General features: G+C 45.1%; 1 protein-coding gene across 5 annotated transcripts in view; it reads right to left on the bottom strand.

Moving 5' to 3' along the window:
• Nucleotides 1-18,298, bottom strand: part of utrn (utrophin) — a 395,823-nt gene that overhangs the window by 236,730 nt on the left and 140,795 nt on the right. For all 5 annotated transcript variants that reach the window (XM_033025073.1, XM_033025072.1, XM_033025074.1 and 2 more), the window contains 3 exons: nucleotides 17,410-17,565; nucleotides 10,403-10,573; nucleotides 6,099-6,281 (listed from right to left, as the gene is read on the bottom strand). In XM_033025073.1, coding sequence (XP_032880964.1) covers nucleotides 6,099-6,281; nucleotides 10,403-10,573; nucleotides 17,410-17,565 — 510 coding nt within the window. The remainder of the gene's footprint in view (nucleotides 1-6,098; nucleotides 6,282-10,402; nucleotides 10,574-17,409; nucleotides 17,566-18,298) is intronic.

Raw genomic sequence — 18,298 nt, 5'->3', positions numbered from 1 at the left:
GGGCCGGCAGTGATGGCTTCTTCTAATCCCCGGGTCCCCAACGTGAGATCCCGGGCTGTAGACGCCGCGCCAGCTGGAGCTGTGCAGACCGCGGCTTCAGGCTGCCACGGGCCAGCGAAACAGAGCGCTCCTCTCCGGCGAGCCCCAGCGAGGGCTCGCCCGCTCCACGCCGAGAGTCCACGCTGCGCCCGCCGCTGGAGCCCCGGGCGTGTCTCCGGGAAACGCCGCGCCGATCCTTGTTGTTAGGCCACGGGGGAGGTGACCTGGAATAAAATCGCCTCTCCGTGGAGGAGGCGACCGAAGCGGTTTCCCCCTCACCCTCCCACACCACCCCCCACACAAAACGCACAGAGAAACATTTGCACTTGTGCCTAGAGAAGGATAATCACGTCAATCCTGCTTCCACAAATGTCATTTACTGAAAGAGGCAGAAGAAAGGATGGCAAGTGCCAACTGATGGTAGCCCATCCTATTCTAACCACAAGCATGAAAATTAAATTCCTGCATCGTCAGTATTATGTTCCACCGCAGTTGGACACGAGGTGCTGGAGTGACTCAGCAGCTCAGGCAGCATCTCTGGAGAAAAAGGAGGGTGACATTTTGGGCCAGGACATTTCTTCAGACTGAAAGTAGTGGGTGGGTGGAAGAAGAAACAGCACATAATATTTTGCTTGGTTCGCTTACAACTCAGTGAAATGAACATTGAATCCTCTCATTTTAAGTAACTTCTACTGACACTCCCCTCCTCTCTTCCTCCACCCTAGTCGTTTTACCAGTTCTACAGTTCTCCACATTGTTACCCGCTTCAGATCACACCTTCCCACGCTAACAATGGGCCTAACAGCAGCCACGTCAGCTGTAGGCAGTGTGAGCAAGAGGCAGGCCAATTTAAAGATAATTCAAGTTAATAGTGGCAATTGGACTGGTTGCAGCATCAAATTGGTTAATTGAGTAGTAAATAAAAATAAGGCAAGGTATAGCAGAGCAGCCTTTTGGGAGAGAGGCTGTGGAGAGGTCAAGTATGAGTCTTTGTCAAAATGGCTGAGACAAGGAGACTATCAGAGGCAGATAGGAAGATAACTTTCAATCAGCTCTAATGTGTGAGGCACATTATTTAATTTTCAAGAAGGAACTGCAGATGCTGGAAAATCGAAGGTAGACAAAAGTGCTGGAGAAACTCAGCGGGTGCAGCAGCATCTATGGAGCGAAGGAAACAGGCGACGTTTTGGGCCGAAACCTTTCTTCAGAAGGTTTTCGGCCCGAAACGTTGCCTATTTCCTTCACTCCATAGATGCTGCCTCACCCGCTGAGTTTCTCCAGCACTTTTGTCTACCTTTGTTATTTAATTATTGGTTTAGTTGCAGGGGTGATGGCAGGTAGGTTGGTACAATGCTGTCTCCTGCAGGATGTGGGAAGTCAGGGAAACTGCTGGCACCCCTAATGGCTACACCTGTGGGAATTATGTCCAGGTGAAGCTTCTTGAGGACCACGTTAGGGAACTGGAGCAGCAGCTGGATGGCCTCAAGACCATCCGGGAAAATGAGAGCTCCTTGGACAGGATTGTAACGAGGCTGTCACACCCAAGGCCTAGGATGAGAGAAGGCGGGTGACTATGAGGAAGGGAATAAGACGTGGAGAGCAGGTGACCCCAGTGGCCGTGCCTCTTCAAATCAGGTACACCCTCTTGGGTGCTGTCGAAGAGGACAATGCATCAAGGTTGAGCACCAGTAGCAGGCAGGGCTGTGACACCAACCCTGGCACTGAGGCTCGACAGGGAAGGGCAACATCAGCCAGAGCCATAGTAGTAGATGATAGTTAAGGGAGCAAGCAGGAGATTCTGCGGCAGTAATCAAGGCACGAGGTTGGTGTGCTGCCTCCTTGGTGCCAGGGTCCAGGATGTCTCTGAGCAGCTGCATGACAACCTCAAGGGGGAGGTGGAGCAGCCGGGAGTCATCATGGGTTTAAACTAGAATGGCGGAGGGGGGGGGGGATCTTAGACAGGACAGAAGCAGGTAAGAGGTTAGAAATTGGTATGGAGGGTGATGGATATTGTAGCCATTGCGGAAACCTGGTTACGAGAGGGACAGGGCTGGCAGCTCAATGTTCCAGGGTACATGTGCTTCAAGAGAAACAGAGGTAAGGGTAGAAGAGGAGGGGGTGATGCGTTATTGGTTAACGAGGATGTCATGGCAGTGGTCAGATGTGACATTACAAACGGTTTAACTAGTGAGGCTATATTGGTGGAGCTGAGGAACAAGAAAGAGATGGTCACCTTGGTGGTAGTGTATTACAGGCCCCCAAATAGTCAACGGGAATTAGAAGAGCAAATATGCCGGGAGATTGCAGACAGCTGCACGTCTAAGATTGCCGTAGTAGGGGATTTCAACTTTTCTAATATTGACTGGGAATATAACAGTGCAAAATGTTTAGACAGGGTGCAATTTGTCAGAAGGGTACAGGAGAGTTTTTTCCAGCAATATGTAGAGGAGCCCACAATGGAGAGGGCAACATTTGATCTCGTTGGAATCTAAATTGGATGGGGCAAGTGGATGAAGTGTTTGTGGATGAGCCTTTTACGACCAGTGACCACTGTTCGATTAGGTTTAAGATAGATAATGGATAGGGACAGAGAGTTAAAATGCTAAATTGGCACAAGGACAAGTTTGAGGGTATGAGAGAGGGAGTTGATTGGAGGCCTCTACTGTGTCCAAGCCCTTAACAATCTTATGTTTCAATGAGATAACCTCTCATCCTTCTAAACTCCAGAGTGTACAAGCCCAGCTGCTCCATTCTCTCAGCATATGATAGTCATGGGACAGGTATAGGCTGCTGGGATCAAGTGTATCCCTGGTGGAGTTTCGGGAACTACAGAGCAAACTAGAAAAGTTCATCAGAAAGACAAAAAGGGGACAGGAGATATCATTAAAGATAATCCCAATAGATTTTATAAATACATAAAGGGAAAAAGGGTAACCAGAGAAAGAGTGGGACCCTCTCAGGAATCAAAGCAGTCAACTCTTGAAAGCATGGTGGAAGAGATCCTGAAGGCACTGACGCGTATGAAGGTGGACACATCTCCCGGGCCTGATCAGATAATCAGACGACACTGTGGGAAACTTGAAAGGAAATTGAAGAAGCCAGATTGCCTCCTTCCAAGAAACCAATTTTCTATCCATTCAGCTATCTCTCCTTGGATCTAACTTTCCAGAGCAGCCTCTCATGTGGAACCTTGTCGATTGCCTTGCACTCGTATAAACCTTTTGCACTATGATTTTCCTGGTAATTATTGGGGAAGTTAAAATCCCCAACTACAGCAACCTACAATGTACCTATCCATGCCCCAAGATCATCGGCCTAGCCCGTCAGGCCTGCTGCATTGAAATAAGTTCAATTTAAACCAACATTCCTTCCTCGCTCCCTGCCTTTCTCCTGCCTGCCTATTCTGTCACCCTCCCTACTTCCAGTCTCTCACCTGCCTCGGTCCTGTATAGTATCCCACTCCCCTGACAATCTCTCTCTACATCCATCACAGGTGACAGACTATCGACCAGTGTCTACTACTTTGGTATAAAACAGCATCTGCAGTTCCTTTTTGTTACATTATGCCTGCCTTTGTTGCTTACTCGAACAGACCTTGTTCCAAACATATACTGGTACCATTCCCCAACCCTTCAACTACTACACGGACAGCTGCAATGGGGCTGCCTCCTGCAACTTGCTGACTTAATTATCTTTGCAACAAACTTCCACCCTGCCCTCAAATTCACTAGAACTATCTCTGACATGCATCTCCCCTTTGTTGATCTCTCTGTCTCCATTACAGGGGACAGACTATTAACTGACTACAAACCCTCCCATGGTTATCTGTACTACACCTCCTCCCACCTGCCTCTTGCAAAGACTCCATCGCCTGCTCTCAATTTCTTTGTCCCCGCCGCATTTTCTCTCAAGATGAGTTCAATTCTAGGACATCCGAGTTGTCCTCTTTCTTTAGTGTAGTTCCTCCCCCCTCGCTGTCATAGATAGATTCCTTACTCACATCTCTTCAGTTCCCATAGTTCTGCACTCATTCCCCCACACCCCAAAACATGGATAGAATTCCCCTGGCCCCTACCTTTCACCCTGCTAGCCTCAGCACCTAACACATCATTATCCGACCTTTCAGCCATCTTCAACGTGATCCCTCCGCAACGCCTTTGTTCACTCATCCCTTACCCCGTAAACCACCCCCCTCCCCGGGTGCTTTCCCCCGCAACACCTGACCCTATACCTCCTCCCTCGCCTCCATCCATGGACTTCACCAGTCATTCTGGGTGAGACAGACATTCACGTGCACCTCCTCTAACCTCATCTACATTCGGTGTTCCCAATGGGGCTTCCATTACATTGGCGAAACCAAGTGTAGACTCGGTGACCGTTTCGCCAAGATTCCAGCTGGATCTCCAATTGCCAAACATTTTAACTCCCTTTCCCCATTCCCATTATGACCTTTCTGTCCTGGGCCTCCTCCATTGCCAGAGTGAGCACAAATGCAAACTTGAGGAAGAGCACCTCATATTCCACTTGGGCAGCTTACAACCTAATCGTATGGCCACTGAATTATCCGATTTTTAGGTAACAACAACCCACCCCACCTTCCCCATCCACCGACATTCCTTTCATCATAGTCGAAGGGAGGTCGAAGGAGGTCGTCTTCACTCTCCACTATTTGGTGTCCAGTTTTCCCAAAGTTAGTCGTAGCTAGTCGAAGCTAGTCTTCAACATAGTCAAAGGAGGTCGAAGGAGGTCTTCAACATGTCATTTTTTCAAACTCTTCTAAATTCGCCAATTAGGTCGCCCAAGTGGGACAGCCCCTTTACATATCACTCACCAGGCTTTGTCCTGCCCTCTTCTCTTCTAGCTTTCTCCCCCCACCCACCACAAAATCAGGCTGAGAGGTCCCAATCTGAAACGTCACCTATCCAAGTTCTCCAGAAATGCTGCCTGGCCCGCTGAGTTAACCAGTACTCTGTGTCTGCTGTTGTAAAGCAGCATCTGCAGTTCCTTGTATCTGCCTTTTTTAATATGTGTTTTTAAGTAGTAAATCAAAGGCTTAGACATTTCTCTCAAAACCCAACTCACTGACTTTTCTATATTCTTCAAAGAAGCCTGCCAGAAAGCTTGTGGCAGCATTGCCGGTACATACTCATTTAGCTGTGCAAAACTACAAATATCCACGTTCCCATATGTAGTAGTCTGATCTGGAGAAAGCGAATAGAATTGAAAGAGAAGTTATTGAGTGAACAACAAATTCAGTCCGGTGAACGTGCTGGTGGAGGGGAAGCTGAAGCCCTCCTTTGAACAAGGCCGAGGCCCTCAGACCATCCTGTTGTGGGTCAGAGTTGTGGAGGGATTGAATCTCTTGGGTTAAAAAAAAAGTTCAGTTGGGGCCACGACATTAGACATTGTCAAAGGACCATCAAGTATAAGAACTGTCATGCCTATGAAGGAACTGCAGATGCAGGTTTAAACTGTACACACAAAAAACTCCCAGTAACTCAGCGGGTTGGACAGCATCTCTGGAGCAAAGAAATAGGTGACGTTTCGGGTCGGACTGGAGTCTGAAGGGTCTCGACCCAAAATGTCACCTATTCCTTTTCTCCATTGGGACGGGACTGGGACGGGAATGGACCAGAGGAGAAAGAAGGGAGTCAAGATACAGTTTTAAAAAAACGTTATGTGTGGCAAGAACAAGCTGAAATAAAGCTCTGGCTATAGTCCAGTTTGTATATCTTTGGAAATAGTCGTAGTGGGTTCTGTGAGATACTGTGAAGACTTATGATTATAAAGACCTTCTAAAAAAAGACATCTGTGACTGCAAAACAGTTGCCAGGTGCTCAGTGCCATGGTCATAGTCCAGGAGGAGGAATCAGAAGGCATCTGACAGCTTATATTTGGCCTTTGCAAGGCAATGCTCAGCTCACCAAACCACAACAGTCCAGGAATGATGCCTCAGTTATTAGTGAACAAATGGGAGAGGAAAACATGAGAATTTCCATGCTGTATCAATGATTCTGCTTCAAATTAGTGACAACAGATGTGTAATAATAATTTTTTACCTTTAAAGTCAAATATTTTCTTTCAATCCGATCGCAAAGCTTCTTGTAATTTTCCAACACAGCATGAAGGTCCCTGTTCATCAATTCCTGATCGGCAGGTGGCATTTTCTTGAGAATAGTATTTATATTGTCTTTCAGTATCTTAACTCTTACTTCCTTCTGCAGCACCTCCTCCTTGGCTCGCTGCAAAAAGATATTGTTTAACAATGACCGTTATGGCAGCCACAAATTTTACATGAAACCATTGAGACTGTTCATCCATTTAATAACATATGTCTGAAGAGAGGTCTCGACCCGAAACGTCACCCATTCCTTCTCTCCAGAGATGCTGCCTGTCCCGCTGAGTTACGCCAGCATTTTGTGTCTATCTTCCATTTAATAACATATATGGATCAGAAAGAATGGAAATGACATTACCAGCATCCTATGTCAGAATCACAAGATCAAGAATACTTCTCAATTCGGCATGATTCGGCACTCTGGTTCAAAGATTAGGCAAGTTGATGTGGTAAGCAGAAAATCAATCTAACAGATTGTAATCAGTCACTGGGATTTGACCATACAGTTGGCACACAATTACTCGTTGTTCTCTGTGTGGGCTACCTAACTTGCCTGATGTTCATGCAAGTGTCCAACATGTCCCACACCTTTTATTTTCATTTATATTAGATTTAGAGATACAGCGCGGAATTAGGCCCTTCGGACCTGTGATCCCCTGTACATGAGCACTATCCTATACACACCAAGGACAATTTACATTTATACCAAGCCAATTAACCTACAACCCTGTACATCTTTGGAGTGTGGGAGAAAATCAAACAACTCCGAGAAAACCCATGCAGGGCACGGGGAGAACGTACAAACTCCGCAGTCAGGATCGAACTCGGGTATCTGGCGCTGTAAGACAGCAACTCTACCTCTGCGCCACCATGCCCCCCCCCCCCCCCTTTAAGAGGTACAATGCGGAAACAGGCCCTTCGGCCCACCAAGTCCGCGCCAACCAGCGATTCCCCCACACTAACACTACCCTACACACACTAAGGATAATTTACAATTACACCAAGTCTTTTAACCTACAGTGGTCGGAAATGGCCAGCATTTAAAGCACATTCCCAAATGCCGATGAGAAGTTCAAGCTCACCTTGAACCTGTGGACCATTACCATCTTATCCCTTGTGATCATAGAAATATTTGGAATGGCAGGAATTGATTAATTACAGAACACCAATTTTTAGAGCAGCTCTTTCAACTCTAGTATTTATATGGCCAATCCACAGGAGGTTCTGATCAATGATGTCTTCTTGCTGCTAAATGTCAATGGAGCATCTGTGCAGTTCTTCCCCTTCAGCACAAAGCTGCTGGTAACCTAATTGTATTTAAAAAATAATACGCAGCATATTCAACAGAGTGTAAAGTTGTTATTTAACAGAGGTAATGACTAAGTGAAAATGTGATTGCAAAGGGCAATCATGTTATCGTCTAGATTCTCAATCACATTATCCCTCTTATCAGATGGAATGATGTGTCCTAAATTCAAGAGTCAAGTCAAGAGTAGAACTGCTGGTTAATACACAAAAGGACAAAAAGTGCGGGAGTAATTTAGCAGGTCTGGCAGCATCTCTAGGTGACGTTTCGGGTCAAGACCCTTCTTCAGACTGATTGTATTGGGTGGGGGGAGGGGGGGGGGGGGGGTGGGGGAAGAGAGACGGTGGAGTTGCTGCCTTACAAGGCCAGAGTCCCGGGTTCGATTCTGATGGTTGGACAAAGGTCAGATATGAAAAAACACAAATATGGGATATGGGGTTGAATTATGCAGCCAGAGTGAGGTATATAGTGCAGGGAAAAGAGGGATGGGAGGGTGGGACGGGGTTGTTTGGAGGCTATTGACCTAAAATTTGAGAATTCAATGTTCGTGCCATTAGGATGTAAGCTACCCAAGCAGAATGGGCGGCACGGTGGAGTTGCTGCCTTACAGCGCCACAGACCCGAGGTCGATCCTGACTACGGGTGCTGTCTGTACGGAGTTTGTACGTTCTCCCTGTGACCGCGTGGGTTTTCTGCGGGTGCTCCGGTTTCCTCCCACACTCCAAAGACGTACAGGTTTGTAGGTGAATTGGCATCAGTAAAAAGTGCAAATTGTCCCTAGTGTGTTGGGGGTACGGGGGTGAACGCCGGTCGGCAAAGACTCTGTAGGCCGAAGGGCGTATTTCCATGCTGATTCTCGAAGGAGCGACAAAAGAACAATGACAGGAAATAAAAAAAGGGGAGGGGAGAAAAAGAGAGGGGGGGATTTGGGAGTATTAGTTAGAGGTTACCTAAAGTTGGAGAATTCATTGCTCATACCATTGGGTTGTAGACCACCCAAGTGGAATATGAAGTGCCGTCCCTCAAGTTTGCATCTGGCCTCACTCTGCTAATGGAGACGGCCCAGGACAGAAAGGTCAGTATGAGAATGGGACATTATTCTAGTAGTGTTGGAATTCTTACTTGCAGCAGCACAAAGGGTATGTAAACATACTACTCAGCAGATACCATGACGAACAACAAAAAGTTCAATAAATTAAATGGGGCGCACAGTGGCTCAATGGTCAAGTTGCTGCTTCACAGCGCCAGAGACCCGGGTTCGATCCTGACTGTGGGTGCTATCTGTACGGAGTTTGTACGTTCCCCCTGTGACAGCGTGGGTTTTCTCCGGGTGCTCAGGTTTCCTCCAACACTCCAAAGACATACAGGTTTGTAGGTTAATTGGCTTCGGTAAAATAGTTTAAAACATTTGTCCCGAGTGTCCAAGATTGTGCATGGGGGTGATCGCTGGTCGGCATGGACTCAGTCGGCCAAAGGGCCTGTTTTCAGGCTGTACCTCTGAAGTCTCAAGAAAAAATAAATAAAGCGCAAAAAACAAACAGCCGGAAGTCCCATGTACAATTAAGGCATTTTGTAGTTCCAGCTTTGGTTGGAGTTCATAGTGTTCAGTAACCTGATGGTTGTTGGGAAGAAGCTGTTCCTGTAGCGTTATAGTTTTCAGGCTCCTATACCTTCTTCATGATGGCTGGAGTGAACTAAAAGTGTGGCCAGGGTGGTGTGGGCACTTGATGATGCTGGCTGCCATTTTGAGGCAGTGTCACCCATTGAGTCTTCAATGGCAGAGAGGACAGTACACATGATGTACTGGGCAGTGTTTACCACTTTTTCTAATCTCCTTATTATGCTGTTTCTTTTACTCAAATAAATTCAGAACTGCTATATTTGATTCTTTGCTGTTGTGCTGCTTGCAAAATGTCACCACACGATGGCGCCATTTTGAAGAAAAATTATAGAACACACAGTACATTACAGGAATAGGCCCTTCGGCCCACAATGTCTGTGCCGAACATGGTGTCAAGACCAAACACTTATCCGCCTGTTAATAAATCCGTATTCCTCCATTTGCTGCATATCCATGTGCCTATCATAAAGACTTTTAAACACTATTATTGTATCTTTTTTTTTTAGTTTAGAGATACAGCACGGAGTTCGCGCCGACCAGCGATCCCCGCACACTAACACTGTCTTACACAAACTAGGGACAATTTACACTTACACCAAGACAATTAACCTGCAAACCTGTATGTCTTTGGAGTGTGGGTGGAAACCCAAGATCTCTGAGAAAAACCACGCAGGTCACGGGGAGAATTTACAAGCTGCGTATAATCTAGCACCCGTAGTCAGGATGGAACCCGGGCGTTGTAAGGCAGCAAATCTACCCCTATGCTACCGTGCTGCCCTTCTTTTCTTCCACCACTCCCAGCACCGTGTTCCCAGCACTCTCCACCTTGTGTGTGTAAAAACTTGCCTCATACATCTCCTTTAAGCCTTGCCCCTCTCAGCTTAAAGCTATGCCCTCTAGTATTTGATATTTCCATCCCGGGAAACACGAGTGTATGTGCGGAATGCAAAATTCAGCATTTGGAATTGGGATCCATGATGGACTTGATGATCTTGCAGGTACACAAAAAAGCTGGAGAAACTCAGCGGGTGCAGCAGCATCTATGGAGCGAAGGAAACAGGCAACGTTTCGGCCCGAAACATTGCCTATTTCCTTCGCTCCATAGATGCTGCTGCACCCGCTGAGTTTCTCCAGCTTTTTTGTGTACCTCCGATTTTCCAGCATCTGCAGTTCTTTCTTAAGACACTGATGATCTTGCAGGCTTGAAATCCCTGCATTCTATCTGAATCAATTGAAGAAATTAGTAAAGGTCTGAAGTAATTGTATTTCCAACTGGAATGTATTTGCTACCATCTTGTTATTTTGTTTTAACAATTACCTTCATCTCCTCCAACGCAGTCTCCAATTCCCCAGGTGACTTGTATTCAAAGTCCCTCTCTAAATAATCCTCTTCTGCCTGTGTCGTCCACTCACACATCTCCACAAGATCTTTCCTTAAGTTTAATGTCTTTGTCTGACCCTCAGACAATCTCAGCTGTTGAGACGTAACCTGCAAAGAGAAATATCAGAAGATGTACACACCAGCGCTTCCAATAATCAGGATCTGACAAAAACACTGCATTCATGGAATATCAAAATTAAGTATAATGCCTTTTAAAATACTGTTTACAAAGGCTAAAGAAGTCTGAAATCTAACATTTAACACAGGGCACAGCACAAGAACAGGCCCTTTGGCCCACAATGTCTGGGCCAAACATAATGCCACGACCATCTCTTATCTACCTGAACATAATCCATCTCTCTCTGTTTCCTGCATATCCATATGCCTATCCAAGAGTCTCTAAAACTTATCTGTCCCAACCATCAACCCCGGCAGTGTGTTCCAAGCACTCACCACACTGTGTAAGAAAAGTTGCCCTGCACAACTGCCTTCAATGTTTTTCTTCTTACTTTAAACCTAAGCCCTCTTGTACTTGATTTTTCCACCCAGGGGAAAAAGGTTCTGACTGACGACTCTATCCATGTCGCTCATAATTTTATATACTTCTATCAGGCCTCACCGCAGCCTCTGGTGTTTCAGAGAAAACAATCCAAGTCTATCCTCCTAATTCAACCTCTTCCTGTAGCTAACTCCCCCTTAAATCCAGGCAAAGAAGCAAAGTTCAGCTCAGTTTAGCTTATTGTCACGTATACTGAGGTACAGAGAAAAGCTTTTAGACAATAGACAATAAGTGCAGGAGTGGGCCATTCGGCCCTTCGAGTCAGCACCGCCATTCACTATGATCATGGCTGTATCAGTACCCCATTCCTGCCTTATTCCCATATCCACTATCTTTAAGAGCTCTATCTAACTCTCTCTTGAAAGCAACCAGAAAATTGGGATCCACTGCCTTCTGATGCAGAGAATTCCACAGATTCACAAAGTGTTTCCTCATCTCCGTTCTAAATGGCCTACCCCTTATTCTAAAACTGTGACCCCTGGTTCTGGACTCCCCCAACATCGGGAACATGTTTCCTGCCTCTAGCGTGTCCGATTCCTTAATAATCCTATATGTTTCAATAATATACCCTATCATCCTTCTAATTTCCAGTGTATGTGTTGCGTGCTATCCAAAGTCTAAGTCTATCTCTGACACCACTACCCCTTTCTTAATCTCTCCGTCTCCATCACAGGGGATGTCTACTGACGTCTAATACAAACCTACTGACTCCCAGTTATCTGGACTACACTTCCTCCCACCCTGCCTCTTGCAAAGACGCTGTCCCCTACTCTCAATTTCTCCGTATCTGTTCCCAAGATGGGGCTTTCCATCTGGGAACCTGAGATTTTGACCATCAAATGCCTTCCAAAATCCATGTATGCAGCAGTATAAGACATGGTACCATTACTTATCAGAGGGGACTGTGTGGAGAGGGTGGCGGATTTCCGCTTCCTGGGAATCCATATTGAGGAGGACCTGACGTGGAGCGTGAACACCTCTGCGCTGCTGAAAAAGGTCCAGCAGAGACTGCACTTCCTGAGGGTGCTCAGGAAGAATAACATCACTCAGAGACTGCTGCTGTCCTTTTATCGGTGCTCCATTGAGAGCATCCTAACATACTGTGTATGCGTATGGTACACCAGTTGCACAGCGGCTCAGAGGAAAGCGCTCCAGAGGGCCATTGACAACGCCCAGAGGATTGTCGGCTGCCCTCTCCTTACCTTGGAGGACTTACACAGTTCCCGCTGCATCAAAAAATCCCAGAGTATTATAAAGGACATTTCCCACCCCGGACACTCCCTGTTTGAACTGTTACCGTCAGGCAGACGGTACAGATCTACAAGGACAAGGACAAACAGACTTAAAAACAGTTTTTACCCCACTGCTATAAAGGCACTAAATGTAGCCGCCAAGGAACGCAGGGGCAATACATACTAAGAGACTGTGAAATCGACAGAAGGATGTAGGGCTGGGTGTTTATGCGTGCTATTTTCATGATATTTATTTTAGTTGTTAATTTTTTTAAAATATTTTACCTTGTATGTATCGTTAGCTTTTAGAAATGTTTGAATGGTGCACTGACTGGCTGACATTTTACAATTTCGTTGTACATGGTTCATGTTACAATGACAATAAAGAAACTATTCTATTCTATACACAGCCGTACCCTCATCGATCCCCTTTGTCACCTCGTCCGGAGGTGTTCCCGGTGAGCAGCGTGGTCAGGCGTGTTCCCGGAAAGCAATGCCAAGCCTTCCGGTAGGTCCAGTAGGCCTAGCTTGTCCACCGCAGACGTTGATGGGACCCGCGCCGCAAGAGCGAAGGAGGACCCGTGAGAAACCCCCGAGAGCGAGGGGGGCCGGCGGAGAATGAGGGGGGCCGCCGGAGAGCGAAGGGGGGGGGGGGGGGGGGGAGGGGGGTGCCGAGAGTGAACGGGGGGTGGGAGGGGGGGGGGGGGGATGTGCTGGAGATTGAGGGAGACCAGCGGAGAGCTGTCGGAAAGGCGCCGGAGAGCTGCCATAAACAAAGGGGGGCCCAGTAAGGGGGCCACCAAGAAGGAAAGGGGCCCCCGGCGCTGGGGAGAAGGGAGGTGCTGAGAACAAAAGGGCCCCAAACGGGGATGGGGTGTGGGGGGCGCCAAGAACGAAGGGAGACCCGGGGAAGGAGGGATGGCTGCTGCCATGAGCGGTAGATAGGAATGTTCAGTGAACTTTTGTAACTTCGTCAGCGCCAAAATGTGGCGACACTTGTAGGTGAGGTCTGCTACATTATATTTCTGGGTTATAGGCAAAACAAAGCTTTCCACTGTACCTAGGTACAGGTGACAATATCGTATAATTGTATCAAACAACTCAATCAAGTTAACGAGACATGAATGCTACGTACAAAACTTTGCTGACTGTCCCTAGTTAATTTGTCCTCTTCCAAATTAAGTTTAATTTAGTTTAGACAAACAGCGTGGTAACAGGCCCTTTGGCCCACTGAGTCCGTGCCAGCCAGTGTTTATCTGTTCATGGGAGCTCTATGCTGCACCTGAGGGACAATTTACAGAAGCCAATTAACCTGCAAACCTGCACGTCTTTGGAATATGGGAGGAAACCGGAGCACCCAGAGAAAACCCACAAGGTCACAAGAAGAACCTGCACACTCCATACAGATAACAATCATAGTCTGGATTGAAGATAGACCCTAAAAGCTGGGAGTAACTCAGCGGGACAGGCAACATCCCTGGAGAGAAGGAATGGGTGAGGTTTTGGGTCGAGACCCTTCTTCAGAAACCCATTCCTTCTCTCCAGAGATGCTGCCTGCCCTGCTGAGTTACGCCAGCTTTTTGGTTCTATCTTCGGTTTAAACCAGCATCTGCAGTTCCTTCCTACATATTTAGTCAGGATTGAACACGGGTCTCTGGTGCTGTAAGGCAGCATGTTGTGCCACTATGCCAACCTAAATGTGGGTAAATCCTATCCCACAGAATCCTCTTCAGTAGCTTCCCTACCACTGACATGAGGCTCACTGACTCATAACTTCCTGGAATCTCTCAGTTTAAATAAATTAAACAAATAAATAAGTTAAATGATTGGCCTTGTGTTGTGTGTTGTGTTGTGTTGGCCTTGGACAGATTACACTCAAAATGCATCTGTTTGAAGTCTACTTACAGTGCCCTACATAATGTTTGGGACAAAGACCCATCATTTATTTATTTGCCTCTGTACTCCACAATTTGAGATTTGTAATAGAAAAAAATCACATGGGGTTAAAGTGCACATTGTCAAATTTTAATAAAGGCCATTTTTATACATTTTGGTTTCACCATGTAGAATTTACAGCTGTGTTTATACATAGTCTCCCCATTTCAGGGCACCATAATATTTGGGACACAGCAATGTAATGTAAATGAAAGTAGTCATGTTTAGTATTTTGTTGCATATCCTTTGCATGCAATGACTGCTTGAAGTCTGCGATTCATGGACATCACCAGTTGCTGGGTGTCTTCTCTGGTGATGCTCTGCCAGGTCTGTATTGCAGCCATCTTTAGCTTAAGCTTGTTTTGGGGGCTAGTTTTTCTTCAGCATATAAAAGGCATGCTCAATTGGGTTCAGATCGAGTGATTGACGGCCAGTCAAGAATTTGACCATTTCCTGAAGAATGTTTCTGATCTGTCGGACAGGTGTTTGGGGATTTCTCTTTATTATAGAGAGAATTCTTCTGTCATCAGCTGTGGAGATCTTCCTTGGCCTGCCAGTCCCTTTGCGATTAGTAAGCTCACCAGTGCTCTCTTTCTTCCTAATGATGTTCCAAACAGTTGACTTTGGTAAGCCTAAGGTTTGGCTGATGTTTCTAACAGTTTTATTCTTGTTTCTCAGTCTCATAATGGCTTATTTGACTTTCATTGGCACAACTTTGATCCTCATGTTGATAAACAGCAATAAAAGTGTCCAAAGGTGATGGAAAGACTGGAGGAAAGACTAGGTGCTGAGAGCTCTCATACCTGCATTAAGGAGGCAATTAAACACACCCGAGCACCTTACAAACACCTGTGAAGCCATGTGTCCCAAACATTATGTTGCCCTGAAATGGGGGGACTATGTATAAACACAGCTGTAATTTCTACATGGTGAAACCAAAATGTATAAAAATGGCCTTTAATAAAATCTGACAATGTGCACTTTAACCACATGTGATTTTTTCGATTACAAATCTCAAATTGTGGAGAACAGAGGCTAATAAATAAATGATGGGTCTTTGTCCCAAACATGATGGAGGGCACTGTATGTTAAAATCATACAAACACTGGAATACATTTTGAAAACTAAGTTTCCACAGCTGCATTTGTGCATTTAGTTTCTCATGCTTTATCTTCCCACACCTCACCCAGGCATGCCGTTCCAGATTACACAGCGTTTATTCAGTCTCAAGGGCAGGCCACGACCTACTGAGTCATAACTAAAGGTTCTGGAAAGGCCCTTTGCTAATCAATTGCAAGTGAAGGGTATCTCAGTAGGAGTAAGCATGTACATAACAAGGGCGGCACGGTGGTGCAGCGTTAGAGTTGCTGCCTTACAGCGCCAGAGACCCGGGTTCAATCCTGACTCTGGGTGCTGTTTGTACGGAGTTTGGTCATTCTCCCTGTGACCGCGTGGGTTTTCTCCGGGTGCATTCCTCCCACACTACAAAGACGTGCATGTTTGTAGGTTAATTGGCTTCGGTAAAAATTGCAAATTGTCCCTAGTGTGTGTAGGACAGTGATAGTGTACCGTGGAGATCGCTGGTCGGTGTGGACTCGGGCTCTTTCCACACTGTATCTCTAAAGAGTGAAAAAAAACATTGAAAGGTCTAAAAAGCTGAGGCTGGTATGTTTCAAATGCAAAACAGGATAAACCCTTGCAATTTAGACTAGTTCATTGAAGATAGACACAAAAGGCTGGAGTAACTCAGCGGCACAGCAGCATCTCTGGAGAGAAGGAATGGGTGACGTTTCGGGTCGAGACCCTTCTTCAGACTGGTTCATCTCTTTGTGGATATCCTGCATTTCCAGTATAACGGTATTATTGGACTAATGAACATGTGATTGTCCACATTAATGCCATTTATTCTTTGGGGTAAGTTACTTTGATTTACTGAGCTATTTCACTCTGATGAACAGTGCATACACTCCATACATAGGAGCATACTGTACCAAAATTGCCATGGCGAGTTGTTATATTGCAAGAGTTCACTTAATATAGGTATGTTGCAAAATGTACCTGAAGAGTCACTGAAAATCTGTCCCAGCCCGTGTGCGCGATTTTGGCGCCGTTTAGAGGGGGTCGCGTTTAAAACACGATTTTCCCTAGGCTGTTCAAATCGAGGTTTTTCAGCCTAGTTAATTATTAACGAAAAATCGCTGGAAGATTCCCTCGCTTGAGCTATTATTAGTTTTAAGGGCGTTATTTAATTGTTATAGTAAGTTAAAAATTAACCTCTAAACCCCCAACCGCCGACAACGGGCCAGATTTCATACAGGGGAAAACGGAAGGTAGGCTGTTTATTTTTACGTTAAAAAGGGCTTCTTAAGATCCCTTTATACAAAGTTTAATATTGCGAGTAGCTAATTTTGGGCCCATTATATCCCGCAGTATTTTTCTGGGCATTTGAGGGTACAAATCTACCGCAATGTGAACGTTCTAAACCAGCGCGTTCACAGGATCCCACTAGAAAGCTGATTTAAATGGACTTTAATTTACAGCAATTAAACACTAAATTCCTTCCATTTGGCCTATAAATTAATGTAAATAAGATTTTAAAATCATGTTTTATTGTGAATTATTTGTGAATATTATTTGGACGCTTTGGCTATTTAAAAATGTTAATCATTTATTAAGAAATGGATAGATGTTTAGATCTAGTAATTGAAGTTTGAAATTAGCTACAATTAGGTAACTAACTAATTATATGCTTTAATTTCAGGTCATCCAAGTAAGATTATTTTATATTGGTTTCAGAATGCTTCAATCTATGATAACTGAAAATTTCATTCAGTTCTCTTAATTTTTAAGAAAGTTATGGGCTTTTGACTGTCCACGATCACAGTTTTTTGTTATGTCCATAGAAAATCAATAGGGAACAAGATGCTAATTTCCGAGTATGAAAATGGCCATAACCTTTTAAATAATTGAGATATGAAAGTGAATTAGGTGTCAAATTAAACTTATGTTTATGCTTTATCTGATGGGATAAATTGCAGACTTGATTTTTAAAATCTCAAAATTTTGTAACATTGCTACTTAATAGCACGTTTCCAACTAGATTCTAAAACAGATCTCCACTTCATTTATTTCTTCTTCTTCCCACCAAATGTTTTCATCACCCACAACTCCACATACTGCAAACTCTAAATTGACAAAGCTCGGGAACCTGACCATACCTGGTTCTTCACTGTCTTCCATCGTGTCCAAACGTCTGACAGACGACTTGACACAGCATTGGAGATGGCTGGCACTGGCACCTCTTTCAGCCAGTCCTGAATTTCATTCATTGAAGTCAAATTGGTCTGAATATTCTCAATTTCATCCACAAATGTCTGTTGATGTAGAAAGAGATCAGCACAAAAATGAACTGAGCATTTCAATTCTGCCTTCAGAGTAAAGAGGGGTGCAGTACCCCAACTCCACGCTTTGTTACATTACTCCACACAGTTAGTTCACAAACATATTATACTGCGAGAACAGAATCAAGGGATGTATGAAGAAAGCAGGAACGGGGTACTGATTGTGGATGATCAGCTATGATCATATTAAATGGCAGTGCCGGCTCGAAGGGTCAAATGGCCTACTCCTCCGCCTATTTTCTATGTTTCTATGATTGAATGGAGGAGTAGCCTTGATGGGCCAAATGGCCAAATTCTGCTCCTGGAATGTATGAAGACCAAAATGAACTCTGCATATTAATTTGAGTGTGGGAGAACAGATAACAAGAAACTACTAATAGCATATTTTACATAGGAATAACGGCATTTTTAAAGAAAGAATGGAAAGACAGGATGGAAAATGTGCAAATACAATACACTAATTCACATAAATGTTGCAAACAATAAGTCTGGTGAAACAATAAGACTGGTGAAACAATAAGACTGGTGAAACAATTCACCAGTCTGATGAAGGGTCCCAACACAAAGCGTCACCTATCCATGTTCTCCATTGATGCTGCCTGACCTGCTGGGTTACTCCAGCATTTTGTCTTTCTTTGGTAAACCACCTCCTGCAGTTAATGGTTTCTACAAACAATAAGTTGTTAAGGATCATACATTTTCAACT

This window comes from Amblyraja radiata, chromosome 8, assembly GCF_010909765.2.
Source record: "Amblyraja radiata isolate CabotCenter1 chromosome 8, sAmbRad1.1.pri, whole genome shotgun sequence".
Lineage (NCBI taxonomy): Eukaryota > Metazoa > Chordata > Chondrichthyes > Rajiformes > Rajidae > Amblyraja > Amblyraja radiata.
Note: the sequence above shows the minus strand (reverse complement) of the source record. Positions and strands in the feature narration are given on the sequence as shown.